The 15,719-nt window shown below is 47.2% G+C and overlaps 1 protein-coding gene across 1 annotated transcript in view; it reads left to right on the forward strand.

Moving 5' to 3' along the window:
* LOC124005158 (1-phosphatidylinositol 4,5-bisphosphate phosphodiesterase eta-1-like) overlaps positions 1-13,475 on the forward strand; it is a 154,621-nt gene extending 141,146 nt beyond the window's left edge. The window contains 6 exon segments of the mRNA XM_046314148.1: positions 1,166-1,245; positions 6,892-6,960; positions 8,441-8,867; positions 9,757-12,014; positions 12,016-12,483; positions 12,485-13,475. Coding sequence (XP_046170104.1) covers positions 1,166-1,245; positions 6,892-6,960; positions 8,441-8,867; positions 9,757-12,014; positions 12,016-12,483; positions 12,485-12,625 — 3,443 coding nt within the window. The 3' untranslated portion in view covers positions 12,626-13,475.
* Positions 13,476-15,719: the final 2,244 nt, after the last annotated feature.

Here is a 15,719-nt window from a genome sequence, read left to right on the forward strand (position 1 = left end):
TCCCCTGCTGAAATCTCCCCTGCTGAACCCTAAATGCTGAACCCTCCTATATATATATAATATATATATATAGGCAACCGTGTCTTTTCTTGTGAACCTTGATACATGGACCTGAGGCTGACTGGTTATTCTGGTCCACTCACACATCTGTCTTGTCTGTGACACAGCTGTCCCTTGACTCCTGGGGTTCAGGCAATGAGAGGACAGACTGCTGAACCCTCCTAGAGAATTCAACCATCATCCCCTTTACCCACTTCTTTGTCCCCTCTCTCTCCCTGTCTCTCCCCTGTCTGAACCCCTCTCTCCTGCTGAACCCTCTCTCTCCCCTCTGAACCCTCCTCTCTCCCTCTCTCTCTCCTCTCCCCTCTGAACCTCTCTCTCTCTCCCTGCTGAACCCTCCTCCCCCTCTGAACCCTCCTCTCTCTCCCCTCTGAACCCTCCTCTCTCTCCCCTGCTGAACCCTCTCTCTCTCCCCCTCTGAACCCTCCTCTCCCCTGCTGAACCCTCCCTCTCTCCCTCTCCCTCCTCTCCTCCTCTCTCCTCTCTCCCCTCTGAACCCTCTCTCTCCCTCTCTGAACCCTCCTCTCTCCCCTCTGAACCCTCCTCTCTCTCCCTGTGAACTCTCCCTCTCTCTCCCCTGCTGAACTCTCTCTCTCCCTCTCTCTCTCTCTCTGAACCCTCTCTCTCCCTCTGAACCCTCCTCTCCCCCTCTCTGAACCCTCTCTCTCTCCTCTCTCCTCTCTCTCTCTCCCTCTCTCTCTCTCTCTCTCTCCCCTCTGAACTCTCCTCTCTCCCCTCTGAACCTCTCTCTCCCCCTCTGAACCCTCCCTCTCCCTCTGAACTCTCTCTCCCCTCTGAACCCTCCTCTCTCTCTCTCTCCCTCCTCTCTCCCCTCTGAACCCTCTCTCTCTCTCTCTCTGAACCCTCTCTCTCCCTCTCTGAACTCTCTCCCCTCTCTCCCTCTGAACCCTCCTCTCTCCCCCTCTCCTCTCCTCTCTCCCTCTCTCCTCCTCTCCCCCTCTGAACCCTCCTCTCTCTCCCTGCTGAACCCTCTCTCTCTCCCCCTTTGATCCCTCCTCTCTCCTTTCCAACCCTCTCTCTCCCTCTCCCCTCTCTCCCCCTCTCTGAACCCTCTCTCTCCCCTCTGAACCCTCTCTCTCTGCAGGTTATAGACATGTGTACTTGGAGGGGTTGACTGAGGCGTCCATCTTTATCCACGTAACAGTTCATGACATCTATGGGAAGGTAGGTACATGACATTACAGTGATATAACCCTTGTATGAGAAGACATTACAGTCTGAGACATACCTATTATCCCTAGTCCTCTTCTCCCCGTCTTCACTGACCCTAGTCTAGTCCAGCCTATTTCTGGTCTCTTTAATATAGTCTAGTCCAGCTAGACAGGTTTCTGGTCTCTTTAATATAGTCTAGTCCAGCTTGTTTCTGGTCTCTTTAATATAGTCTAGTCCAGCCAGTTTCTGGTCTCTTTAATATAGTCTAGTCCAGCCTGTTTCTGGTCTCTTTAATATAGTCTAGTCCAGCCTGTTTCTGGTCTCTTTACAGATGTCTAGTCCAGCCTGTTTCTGGTCTCTTTAATAAAGTCTAGTCCAGCCTGTTTCTGGTCTCTTTAATATAGTCACAGTCCAGCCAGTTTCTGGGTCACTTTACAGATAGTCTAGTCCAGCCTGTTTCTGGTCTCTTTAAATAGTCCACAGTCCAGCCAGTTACTGGTCTCTTTAATACAGTCTAGTTCAGCCTGTTTCTGGTCTCTTTAATATAGTCTCAAACACACACAGATGGCAGTCCAGCCTGTTTCTGGTCTCATTAATATAGTCTAGTCCAGCCTGTTTCTGGTCTCATTAATATAGTCTAGTCCAGCCTGTTTCTGGTCTCTTTAATATAGTCTAGTCCAGCCAGTTTCTGGGTCTTTAATATAGTCTAGTCCAGCCTGTTTCTGGTCTCTTTAATATAGTCTAGTCCACCCTGTTTCTGGTCTCTTTAATATAGTCTAGATCCAGCCTGTTTCTGGTCTCATTAATATAGTCTAGTCCAGCCTGTTTCTGGTCTCTTTAATATAGTCTAGTCCAGCCAGTTTCTGGTCTCTTTAATATAGTCTAGTCCAGCCTGTTTCTGGTCTCTTTAATATAGTCTAGTCCAGCCTGTTTCTGGTCTCTTTAATATAGTCTAGTCCACCCTGTTTCTGGTCTCTTTAATATAGTCTAGTCCAGCCTGTTTCTGGTCTCATTAATATAGTCTAGTCCAGCCTGTTTCTGGTCTCTTTAATATAGTCTAGTCCAGCCAGTTTCTGGTCTCTTTAATATAGTCTAGTCCAGCCTGTTTCTGGTCTCTTTAATATAGTCTAGTCCAGCCTGTTTCTGGTCTCTTTAATATAGTCTAGTCCAGCCTGTTTCTGGTCTTTTTAATATAGTCTAGTCCAGCCTGTTTCTGGTCTCTTTAATATAGTCTAGTCCAGCTTGTTTCTGGTCTCTTTAATATAGTCTAGTCCAGCCTGTTTCTGGTCTCTTTAATATAGTCTAGTCCAGCCTGTTTCTGGTCTCTTTAATAAAGTCTAGTCCAGCCTGTTTCTGGTCTCTTTAATATAGTCTAGTCCAGCTTGTTTCTGGTCTCTTTAATATAGTCTAGTCCACCCTGTTTCTGGTCTCTTTAATATAGCCTAGTCCAGCCTGTTTCTGGTCTCTTTAATATAGTCTAGTCCAGCCTGTTTCTGGTCTCTTTAATATAGTCTAGTCCAGCCTGTTTCTGGTCTCTTTAATATAGTCTAGTCCAGCCTGTTTCTGGACTCCTGGGGAAATTCAACCATCCCCTTTCACTTTTGTCCCGCTCTCTTTAATATAGTCTAGTCCAGCCAGTTTCTGGTCTCTTTAATATAGTCTAGTCCAGCCTGTTTCTGGTCTCTTTAATATAGTCTAGTCCAGCCTGTTTCTGGTCTCATTAATATAGTCTAGTCCAGCCTGTTTCTGGTCTCTTTAATATAGTCTAGTCCAGCCTGTTTCTGGTCTCTTTAATATAGTCTAGTCCAGCCTGTTTCTGGTCTCTTTAATATAGTCTAGTCCAGCCTGTTTCTGGTCTCTTTAATATAGTCTAGTCCAGCTTGTTTCTGGTCTCTTTAATATAGTCTAGTCCAGCCTGTTTCTGGTCTCTTTAATATAGTCTAGTCCAGCCTGTTTCTGGTCTCTTTAATATAGTCTAGTCCAGCCTGTTTCTGGTCTTTTTAATATAGTCTAGTCCAGCCTGTTTCTGGTCTCTTTAATATAGTCTAGTCCAGCCTGTTTCTGGTCTCTTTAATATAGTCTAGTCCAGCCTGTTTCTGGTCTCATTAATATAGTCTAGTCCAGCCTGTTTCTGGTCTCTTTAATATAGTCTAGTCCAGCCAGTTTCTGGTCTCTTTAATATAGTCTAGTCCAGCTTGTTTCTGGTCTCTTTAATATAGTCTAGTCCAGCCTGTTTCTGGTCTCTTTAATATAGTCTAGTCCAGCCTGTTTCTGGTCTCTTTAATATAGCCTGGGTGTCAGCCTGTTTCTGGCCTCTTTAATATAGCCTGGTTACCAGTCTATTTCTGGCCTCTCTAATATAGCCTGGGTGCCAGTCTATTTCTGGTCTCTTTAATATAGCCTGGTTACCAGCCTGTTTCTGGTCTCTTTAATATAGCCTGGTTACCAGTCTGTTTCTGGTCTCTTTACTATTGCCTGGGGGCCAGTCTGTTTATGGTCTATTGACAACTATTTTGGCTTGACAATGCCAATGGAGTAGGCAAAGCACAAACAATTTGATGTATTTATTTAACCTTTATTTAACCAGGTAGGCTAGTTGAGAACAAGTTCTCATTTGCAACTGCGACCTGGCCAGGCTGGGACCAGGTTAGTGAGATCAGATCTGGGACCAGGCTAGAGAGATCAGATCTGGGACCAGGCTAGTGAGATCAGATCTGGGATCAGATCTGGGACCAGGCTAGTGAGATCAGATCTGGGACCAGGCTAGTGAGATCAGATCTGGGACCAGGTTAGTGAGATCAGATCTGGGACCAGGCTAGTGAGATCAGATCTAGGACCAGGCTAGTGAGATCAGATCTAGGACCAGGCTAGTGAGATTAGATCTGGGACCAGGCTAGTGAGATCAGATCTGGGATCAGGTTAGTGAGATCAGATCTGGAACCAGGTTATTGAGATCAGATCTGGGACCAGAGCTAGTGAGATCAGATCTTGGACCAGGATAGTGAGATCAGATCTGGGACCAGGCTAGAGATATCAGATCTGGGACCAGGCCAGAGAGATCAGATCTGGGACCAGGCTAGTGAGATCATGCTAGAGAGATCAGATCTGGGACCAGGCTAGTGAGATCAGATCTGGGACCAGGCTATTGAGATCAGATCTGGGACCAGGCTGTCAGATCTGGGACCAGACTAGAGAGGTCAGATCTGGGACCAGGCCAGAGAGATCAGATCTGGGACCAGGTTAGTGAGATCATGCTAGAGATCTGTTTCTGGGACCAGGCTTTTGAGATCAGATCTGGGACCAGGCTAGAGAGTCAGATCTAGGACCAGGCTTTAAGATCAGATCTGGGACCAGGCTAGTGAGATCAGATCTGGGACCAGGCTAGAGATCAGATCTAGGACCAGGCTAGAGAGATCAGATCTGGGACCAGGCTTTAAGATAGATCTGGGACCAGCCTGTGAGATCAGATCTGGGACCAGGTTATTGAGATCAGATCTGGGACCAGGCTAGAGATATCAGATCTGGGACCAGGCCAGAGAGATCAGATCTGGGACCAGGCTAGTGAGATCATGCTAGAGAGATCAGATCTGGGACCAGGCTAGTGAGATCAGATCTGGGACCAGGCTAGAGAGATCAGATCTGGGACCAGGCTAGAGAGATCAGATCTGGGACCATTTATTTAATCAGATCTGGGACCAGGCTTTGAGATCATGCTAGAGAGATCAGATCTGGGACCAGGCTAGTGAGATCAGATCTGGGACCAGGCTAGAGAGATCAGATCTGGGACCAGGCTAGAGAGATCAGATCTAGGACCAGGCTAGAGAGATCAGATCTAGGACCAGGCTAGAGAGATCAGATCTGGGACCAGGCTAGTGAGATCAGATCTGGGACCAGGCTAGAGAGATCAGATCTGGGACCAGGCTAGAGAGATCAGATTTGGGACCAGGCTAGTGAGATCAGATCTGGGACCAGGTTATTGAGATCAGATCTGGGACCAGGCTAGTGAGATCAGATCTGGGACCAGGCTAGTGAGATCAGATCTGGGACCAGGCTAGAGAGGTCAGATCTGGGACCAGACTAGAGAGGTCAGATCTGGGACCAGGCCAGAGAGATCAGATCTGGGACCAGGTTAGTGAGATCATGCTAGAGAGATCAGATCTGGGACCAGGCTTTTGAGATCAGATCTGGGACCAGGCTAGAGAGATCAGATCTGGGACCAGGCTAGTGAGATCAGATCTGGGACCAGGTTAGTGAGATCAGATCTGGGACCAGGCTAGAGAGATCAGATCTGGGACCAGGCTAGTGAGATCAGATCTGGGACCAGGCTAGTGAGATCAGATCTGGGACCAGGCTAGAGAGATCAGATCTGGGACCAGGCTAGAGAGATCATATCTGGGACCAGGCTAGTGAGATCAGATCTGGGACCAGGCTAGAGAGATCAGATCTGGGACCAGGCTAGTGAGATCAGATCTGGGACCAGGCCAGAGAGATCAGATCTGGGACCAGGTTAGTGAGATCATGCTAGAGAGATCAGATCTGGGACCAGGCTTTTGAGATCAGATCTGGGACCAGGCTAGAGAGATCAGATCTGGGACCAGGCTAGTGAGATCAGATCTGGGACCAGGTTAGTGAGATCAGATCTGGGACCAGGCTAGAGAGATCAGATCTAGGACCAGGCTAGTGAGATCAGATCTGGGACCAGGCTAGTGAGATCAGATCTGGGACCAGGCTAGAGAGATCAGATCTAGGACCAGGCTAGAGAGATCATATCTGGGACCAGGCTAGTGAGATCAGATCTGGGACCAGGCTAGAGAGATCAGATCTAGGACCAGGCTAGTGAGATCAGATCTGGGACCAGGTTAGTGAGATCAGATCTGGAACCAGGCTAGTGAGATCAGATCTATGACCAGGCTAGTGAGATTAGATCTGGGACCAGGCTAGTGAGATCAGATCTGGGATCAGGTTAGTGAGATCAGATCTGGGACCAGGTTATTGAGATCAGATCTGGGACCAGAGCTAGTGAGATCAGATCTGGGACCAGGTTAGTGAGATCATGCAGATCAGATCTGGGACCAGGCTTTTGAGATCAGATCTGGGACCAGGATCAGATCTGGGACCAGGCTAGACCAGGCTAGTGAGATCAGATCTGGGACCAGGCTAGTGAGATCAGATCTGGGACCAGGCTAGAGAGATCAGATCTAGGACCAGGCTAGAGAGATCATATCTGGGACCAGGCTAGAGAGATCAGATCTGGGACCAGGCTAGTGAGATCAGATCTGGGACCAGGCTAGAGAGATCAGATCTAGGACCAGGCTAGTGAAATCAGATCTGGGACCAGGTTAGTGAGATCAGATCTGGAACCAGGCTAGTGAGATCAGATCTGGGATCAGATCTGGGACCAGGTTAGTGAGATCAGATCTGGGACCAGGCTAGTGACATCAGATCTGGTACCAGGCCAGTGAGATCAGATCTGGTACCAGGCTAGTGAGATCAGATCTAGGATCAGGTTACTGCTATTCTGACCCTATAGAGAAGTATTGGTCTGAAGGGTAATCATCAGTTTCAGCTTCTACATATACATATATATATATGTATTTCACAGTTAACTATCATCCATACAACTCTCCCAAGCTAAGCTGGTACATTCTTCCTTTCCAGTGGAGTCCACTAGTCCTGAACCCCAGCTTTACCATAATGCACTTTCTAGGAGCCAACAAGATATCCGGGGTAGATTCTGTGTGCTGCATGGCATCTGCATGGTTTCTAATGTGTGTGGGTGTGGTGAAGTGTATATGCTTTCAGAGTATTTCTGGATGTTTACAACATCTACGATTGGTAATTCTTTTTAGATTTGTATTTTTGTGAAAGTGTTACATTTTTTAGGTGATTTTCAAAGCATTTTCTGTCAGTAATGATTTGGTTAAATAAAAATCTGAGCTCATGGCGTTACTAACAACACAGATAATTGTCAAAAGAGGGAATATGTGCAACGATTGCCGAGTGGCGCAGTAGTCTAAGGCACTGCATCTCAGTGCAATAGCTTTCACTGCAGTCCCTGGTTTGAATCCAGGCTGCATCACGTCTGGCCATGATAGGGCGGCGCACAATTGGACCAGCGTCGTCCGGGTTTGGCTGGGGTAGGCCGTCATTCTAAATAAGAATTTGTTCTTAACTGGCTTGCCCAGTTAAATAAAAAAGAATGCATTGCGAAGGAGAGGCTTGTTAGACTGTGGTTACTGGGATGCTCTAGTGCCATCTATTGGGATGTCTTAGTCATGACATGTGACATTTTTACCCATGGGAAATTCTCAATTGTATTATCTTGATTCCCCACATCCTCTCTCCTCGCCTCCTTCTTAAGACCGATTGGATGAGAAGGTCAGAGGGCTAGGACCTCTTGATGTTCTCGTCCAATCGATTTTGAAAAGGAGACGAGGAGCGATGATGCAAGGAGTCAAGGAAATGCAATTGAGATTCTCCCCATGTGTTCTGCCTGTTATTAACCTGGGAGGAAGGGGAAATGCCAGCTCTGCAATTCATTTGAATGAATGTAAAGAATTTGTGTTGATTTGCTGAAAACATTTCATATTGTGAAGAGTGAAGTGTGTTACTGTGTTTTCAGTCTATATTGTGTGCATTGTGGTTGGAATACTGTGCTTGAAAAGCATGGCAAATGTTATTTAACCTTCTCCCTCGCATCATGCAATTCATATTTTCATGCATAAAGCTGAACACAATTTCTCTCTCTCTCTTATCTCTTCATACTTCCTCTCTCTCCCCTCCCTATCTCCCCTCCCTATCTCTCCCGTCACTCTCTCCCCTCCCTATCTCCCCTCCCTCTCTCTCCCCTCCCTCTCTCTCCCGTCACTCTCTCCCCTCCCTCTCTCTCCATATCTCTCTCCATGTCCTTCTCTCCCCTTCCCTGTCTCCCTATCCCTCTCTCTCCCCTCCCTATCTCCCCTCCCTCTCTCTCCCCTCCCTATCTCCCCTCCCTCTCTCTTCCCTCCCTATCTCCCCTCCCTCTCTCTCCCCTCCCTATCTCCCCTCACTCTCTCTCCCCTCCCTATCTCCCCTCCCTCTCTCTCCCTATCTCTCTCCATGTCCTTCTCTCCCCTTCCCTGTCTCCCTATCCCTCTCTCTCCCCTCCCTATCTCCCATATCCCTCTCTCTCCCCTCCCTATCTCCCCTCCCTCTCTCCATCCACCAGGGTCGTCAGCTGCGAGGCATCAGAGGCTTGTTCAACAGGTCCTCTAAGTCGTCAGTAGACACCAGCTGTGGTTCGGCCCTCAGGAAACGCTCCATCAGCGACCTCCTCCTCCGACGCACCGCCAGCGCCCCCACCAACCGACGCAAGAAATCCAAGATGAAGCTCGCTGAGTCCTCCACCTCAATATCAGACCGCAAGCCCTCCATATCAGATGGCAAGGACAGAGTGGGGGCCGGGGAAGGGGCTGGGAGGGTCTGGGAGGGGTCCAAGGACAGAGAGAGGGTAGTGGTGGAGAGGAGCCCCCCACCTCACGCCCCCGTCTCCCACAGACCCATCTCCATGCCTCTGGAGAGGCTACTGCAGGGACAGCTCTCCCTCTGCTCCCCCGACCAGGAGCAGCCTGACCTGGGTGCAGACACACTCATCGGTGGGTAGACCTCCTCTTGAGACCTCACACACTCTTACATCAACCATGATAATAAAAAACAATATGTTCTGTAACAAGTAATATGTTAAAATAGATATCTAAGAAGAAACAACAGTGTTTTTCTCTATTTGAATGAGGTTACAGCATCATGTTACCTATTTCTCAGAGCAATACATGATCCTGGTTTACCTGTAATAGCAGAGCAACTATTCTTGTCTGGTTTGGTTGCTACATGTGACATCATGCTTAGAGTTGAAGTGGTCATTGGTTGTGTTGCGCTCTCATTGAAACAAACAGTGCAATGGGTCTTATGTGGAAATGTCAACTGTTGTCTTGTTTCTAACTTGTCCTTTTTTCCAAAAATATAGAAGAAGAAAAATCTGTTTAAATTGACAAATCCAGACAATCTATTGTTCCTCAATACTTTAACATTCCTTTTCTGTTCCTTCTTCACTCTGTGGTGCTTCTCTGTAGTAGAGAACTGACTAGGATATCCCGCCAGGTAAACCAAGACACCTCCTAAGGTTGCCTCATCCTAAAACATCCCAGTATTACATCATCCCACTGATGTAACTTTGTAAAAGTACTATTTCAAAATCAGAATTCTCCCCTTTTTTTTTAACTGACAAAATTGATCCCATTTGACCATCTCTTCCGAAATGGATGTTTCCCCCCAAAAATGGATGTTCCTTCTGTTACCTGCACAGCCTCATTTTCCAACACCCCTCTCACAGTCGTATTTGGTGGTACATTCCATTCGTCTCTGTGTTGCTATTGGCTCGTGTTGGACGGAATGTGTCGGTTGGTTGTTGGTCGGCTTGGTGTTCTACGTACGTCTGTGAAAGTGTTTGAACATCTACTGACTGTCTAACTTGTCTGTTTTTTATAGGAACCTCCCCCTTTGATCGGCCCAGGTCCCACTCTGTGGAACTCCTTATCGAATCATCCGCCTCCCTTGAACACAGTGTGTCCATCCCTTCCACCAATCACAACAACACGCGGGATAGGACCACAGAGCTTGACCAATTAGATGAGACCTCCTACCTGGTCATTGGCCAAGGAGGAGGAAGTGTAGATGGTGACTCCAGAGAGCAATTAAAGGACAGAGTCAACCCACCCATCAAAGCTGAGGGCATTTCCTCTCGCCAAAGGACGTTGTGTTACCTAAGCAGGTCAACAAAGACAGAGAGCAACTGTTTACACGTACCTACTGAGAGCAGACCAGAGACAACATTACATAGTACAACAAACACGCCAGCACCTTCCTCCTCTTCTTCTTCCTCTGTCCCCTCTTCCTCTGTGCCCCCCCTCTCCCCACTCAACGTGGACCGGTCCGATCTTCAGAGCCCCGTCTCCCGGCAGGACAGCACCATCTCGCGACTCATTGATGCCGTATCCCTCGGCAACGACACCAGCTGCGGCTCGATCTCCGCTCTGATTGGCCAGTTTGACCTCACCGCTGACCAGAATGACCTCACAACGAACTCTGACCCCCACGTCCTCAGTGTCATGTCCTGTTTGTTCCATCCCACTGTCCAGGACTCCAGCACACCCTATAAGGTCACCGTGGACTGTACCACCCCATATAAAGACCCACAGACCACCACCTCCCCCCGCAAGGCAACGAACGGACCTATCACTCCTCGAAAGGCAAGCCAGACCCCTAACCAAGCAAACCACAACCTACTCCCACCCCACCCCAAAACCTCCCACGCAGACCACCCTGCCCCCCTTCTCTTCTCCAGTCCTGAGACCATGGAGCTGGAGGAGGTCTATACCATCCTGGATGAGGAGGTCTTGTCTCCAGTCTCTGTCTACAACCTGAGAGAGCAGACCGTAGGCAACATCCAGGCTGACTCTGAGGAGAGCACACCCATGGTCAGCCTGGAGCCATCCCCAACCAAGGTGCCTCCTCGCCTGGGGGCAGAGGACAGCTGGCTGGGCTCACGTAGGGGTGTAGTGGAGGTGGAGGAGCCAGGACAGGGCTATGGGGGTGTCAGTGATCGTACAGAGCTGGGGTCAGGGGGGGAGTGGGGGTCGTCATGGGGTTACAGGTGCCCATCTGTCAACAGCACAGTGTCTGACCGGTTGCTGTTGTGCCAGGACACAGCAGGAAGTCATGTGATGGAGGTGGAGATTAACGTGGACGAGGATCCACTGGAGATCACTTTACCGAGACACAACTGCACCTGGGTCGCTACCAGCCCAACCAAACAATACGCTGCTCCCCAAAGCCAGGTTAACCAACTAATCCCCTCTCACCAGTACGAACCCCAACTCTCCCAGTGTCCTTGCCCCCTCGTACAATCCTCACACCAGCCCTCCCCTCGCAACACCCCATCAATAACCCCTCAAACCCAGCCCCCCCTCTTCGAAAGGCCACCCAACCCCAGCACCCTCGGCCTGTACAGCCACCCCTCCACCCACAGCAGGGCTGAGCTCTCCTTTGAGAACAGCAGAGACATTACCAGAGCCTACACCCAGCAGCACAGCTACAGTGGACCCACCCAGGCCCAGACCAGGGGCTACCAGGGTGGGCACACCCAGGCCCAGACCAGGGGCTACCAGGGTGGGCACACCCATCTACAGACCAGGGGCTACCAGGATGGACACACCCAGGACCAGACCAGGGGCTACCAGGGTGGGACAGGGGAAGGTCAGGATCAGGGTGAAGCATCAACCTGCTTCCAGTCCTCCTCTGAGTTTCTGCCTGGTCTGTCTAGTATGTCTGGTTCAAGGTATGTTAGCTTCCCAAGAGACCGAGGCCTGTACTCCCCTATCTCAGACTGTGATGTGGCCTACAGCCATCTAGACTACAACTGCTTCAGGCCCTCCGCTGCCTCGGCATCCCCCTACACCCATCTGCAACCCCAGCCCCAATCAAATACCCAGCTTCTACCCCAGGCCCAACCCCAATCACACACCCAACCCCGACCCCAATCACACACCCAGCCCCAGTTCCAACCCCGTTCTGGCCCCCCTCCGCTGCCCCTCTCGGGCCCCACCCTTGCCCCTCCTCTACCTATCCCCAGACCACCCACAGCCCCCAGCCCCTGCAAGTCCAAGTCTCTGGGTGACCTGACATCTGAGGACATCTCCTGCAACTTCCACAGCAAGTACAACATCATCAGCCGCAGCTTCATCACCCCCCTGTATGAAGGAGCGGAGGAGGATGAGGGGCCTAGGGGGTCTGTCCCAACGGTTGCAGTCTGCAGACCCCCTCACTGAGCAGCTCCGCAAACTAGTCACCCTGGAGGGGGATGACAGAGACCGGGACAGACTCCAGTCTCCCCAGCTACCTCAGTTACCCCTCAAACCCTTCATTCCCCCAACACGCCCCTGCCCCCCCTCAAACTTTGTCCCTGATGCCCAGGAGGACTCCCCCCCGCTCCTCTCCCGCCGCCTTTCCTCTCGGAGCCAGAGCCGTGTGCGTCACATCAACAATCGCGCTCGAGAGAGGCAGCAGGAGGCTCTGAAGTCCCGGGACACGAGCGCCCCCTCCAGCGTGGGAGGGGTAGTGCTGCGTACTAAAGTAGCAGCAGGTCAGAACCCCCCAGCTAACAGACACTCCACAGGCTCTTACATAGCGGGCTACCTGGACCAGCTGGAGGACAGGGGGGCTTCCTGAGGGGGCGTGCAACACATTGGGGTACGGATACGGAGATCAATATGGTGATCATTATCATGATGACTCTCTGCTGCCCACCGACTCCTGTATAAGATCAGAACCGGAAGTCTACTTCCTGCTCAGACTCTGAACCCACTTCCTGGTTATCAGGAATGATGCATAATGTACTTCCAGAACACAGAAAATCAGCTTCCTGCTTATAACCGAGAAAAAAATCAAATATATATCCTGGTTGGTCTGTCCAGTAATACAGGTATGAAGTTAACTACCTGATTGGGTCTGACATTTTGTCTGTGAATGTCAAAATGTCCTGATCAGAATGTTCTGTAAATGTAATTTGGAACAGATTGTAATCCACTTCCTACTTTGATTGTACCTGTTTCCTGTCCTGCCTGTTCCTGTAATTCTACTTCCTGTTCAAGCTAACTCCACCTACAATGAAGCAAAAAATTGGAAACTTTCCAAATGTGTTTTACTCTGAAGGGAAGTGTTGTCTTGGTGTTTGTACATTTTAAATGTGTATTGGTATTATCAGAGGCCCAGACGTCAATTCACCGTCTCTTCCACGTTGGTTCAACGTCATTTAGTTGAAATGACGTGTAAACACCGTTGATTCAACCAGCGTGAGGCACTTTTAAGGAGCGTGATCTGTTTCATCAGAGATCTTCCTCAAGTCTTCCTTTCTCCTCTCAGTGTGTTGTTTGTAAATATTCTACTGTACATTCGTTTTTAATGGACGGTGGTGTTATTTAGTTGACGGTACAGCTGTTTTCTGCATGTTAAACGTGGACATGTCCAGCATGACTATGCATCGATCTGTAGACATCACAGTGCACTACTGTCTTTGTACAGAACAAGTAATAGTGGGATTGGATGAAATACAGTACATAGACAGTACAATACAGTACCATACAGTATGTAGACAGTACAATACAGTACATAGACAGTACCATACATTATGTAGACAGTACAATACAGTACATAGACAGTACCATACAGTATGTAGACAGTACATAGACAGTACAATACAGTACATAGACAGTACCATATAGTATGTAGACAGTACCATACAGTACAATATAGTACATAGACAGTACCATACAGTATGTAGACAGTACCATACAGTACAATACAGTACATAGACAGTACCATACAGTATGTAGACAGTACCATACAGTACAATACAGTACATAGACAGTACCATACAGTATGTAGACAGTACATAGACAGTGCATAGACAGTACATAGACAGTACCAGACAGTACCATACAGTACCATACAGTACAATACAGTACATAGACAGTACCATACAGTATGTAGACAGTACATAGACAGTACAATACAGTACATAGACAGTACCATACAGTATGTAGACAGTACATAGACAGTACATAGACAGTACCATACAGTACATAGACAGTACATAGACAGTACAATACAATACATAGACAGTACCATACAGTATGTAGACAGTACCATACAGTATGTAGACAGTACCATACAGTACAATACAGTACATAGACAGTACAATACAGTACATAGACAGTACAATACAGTACATAGACAGTACAATACAATACATAGACAGTACATAGACAGTACATAGACAGTACAATACAGTACATAGACAGTACAATACAGTACATAGACAGTACAATACAATACATAGACAGTACCATACAGTACAATACAGTACATAGACAGTACAATGCAATACATAGACAGTACAATACAGTACATAGACAGTACCATACAGTACAATACAGTACATATACAGTACAATACAGTACAATACAGTACAATACAATACATAGACAGTACAATACAGTACAATACAGTACATAGACAGTACAATACAGTACAATACAGTACATAGACAGTACAATACAGTACATAGACAGTACAATACAGTACATAGACAGTGCCATACAGTACAATACAATACATAGCCAGTACATAGACAGTACATAGACAGTACCATACAGTACAATACAATACATAGACAGTACAATGCAGTACATAGACAGTACCATACAGTATGTAGACAGTACAATACAGTACATAGACAGTACCATACAGTACAATACAATACATAAACAGTACAATGCAGTACATAGACAGTACAATACAGTACGTAGACAGTACATAGACAGTACCATACAGTACATAGACAGTACCATACAGTACAATACAATACATAGACAGTACAATACAGTACGTAGACAGTACATAGACAGTACCATACAGTACATAGACAGTACCATACAGTATGTAGACAGTACATAGGCAGTACCATACATAGACAGTACCATACAGTATGTAGACAGTACATAGACAGTACAGAGACAGTACCATACAGTACATAAACAGTACATAGACAGTACAATACAGTACATAGACAGTACAATACCGTATGTAGACTGTACCATACAGTACATACAGTATACAGTACATAAAATGTGCAATACAGTACATTACAGTACATAGACAGTACAATACAGTATGTAGACGGTACAATACAGTACATAGACAGTACAATACAGTACAATACAGTACAATACAGTACAATACAGTACATAGACAGTACAATACAGTATGTAGACAGTACAATACAGTATGTAGACGGTACATAGACAGTACAATACAGTATGTAGATGGTACATAGACAGTACAATACAGTACAATACAGTACATAGACAGTACAATACAGTACATAGACCGTACCATACAGTACATACTGTATACAGTACATAAAATGTGCAATACAGTACAATACAGTACAATACAGTATGTAGACAGTAAAATACAGTACATAGACAGTAAAATATAGTACATAGACAGTACAATAAGTACAATGCAGTACATAGACTGTACAATACAATACATAATTAGTACAATACAGTACAATACAGTACAATACAGTACATAGACTTGCTTGCTCGGACTTCTCGCTTTCTACGATTTTAAACACTATCAGATACTTTTTTGAGTTTAAATGCTTTTATTTTTTAAAAATAATTACTTTAATACAGACTGCAACAAAAAGAAAGAAGGAAAAAAACATGTTGGGGTCTGGTTATTACATTTAGTCTTTCAGTCACATGTTTCCAAGAACAAAAACACAGTGGACTAGGTAGATGAGGCCTTTGGGCTGGATCAGGCTGCGTGATTTTATTCTTCTTTTCAGTGTTTAAACACATCTTTTTTTATTTGTTATGGTCCCT

This window comes from Oncorhynchus gorbuscha, linkage group LG19 (assembly GCF_021184085.1).
Source record: "Oncorhynchus gorbuscha isolate QuinsamMale2020 ecotype Even-year linkage group LG19, OgorEven_v1.0, whole genome shotgun sequence".
In the NCBI taxonomy this organism is placed as follows: domain Eukaryota; kingdom Metazoa; phylum Chordata; class Actinopteri; order Salmoniformes; family Salmonidae; genus Oncorhynchus; species Oncorhynchus gorbuscha.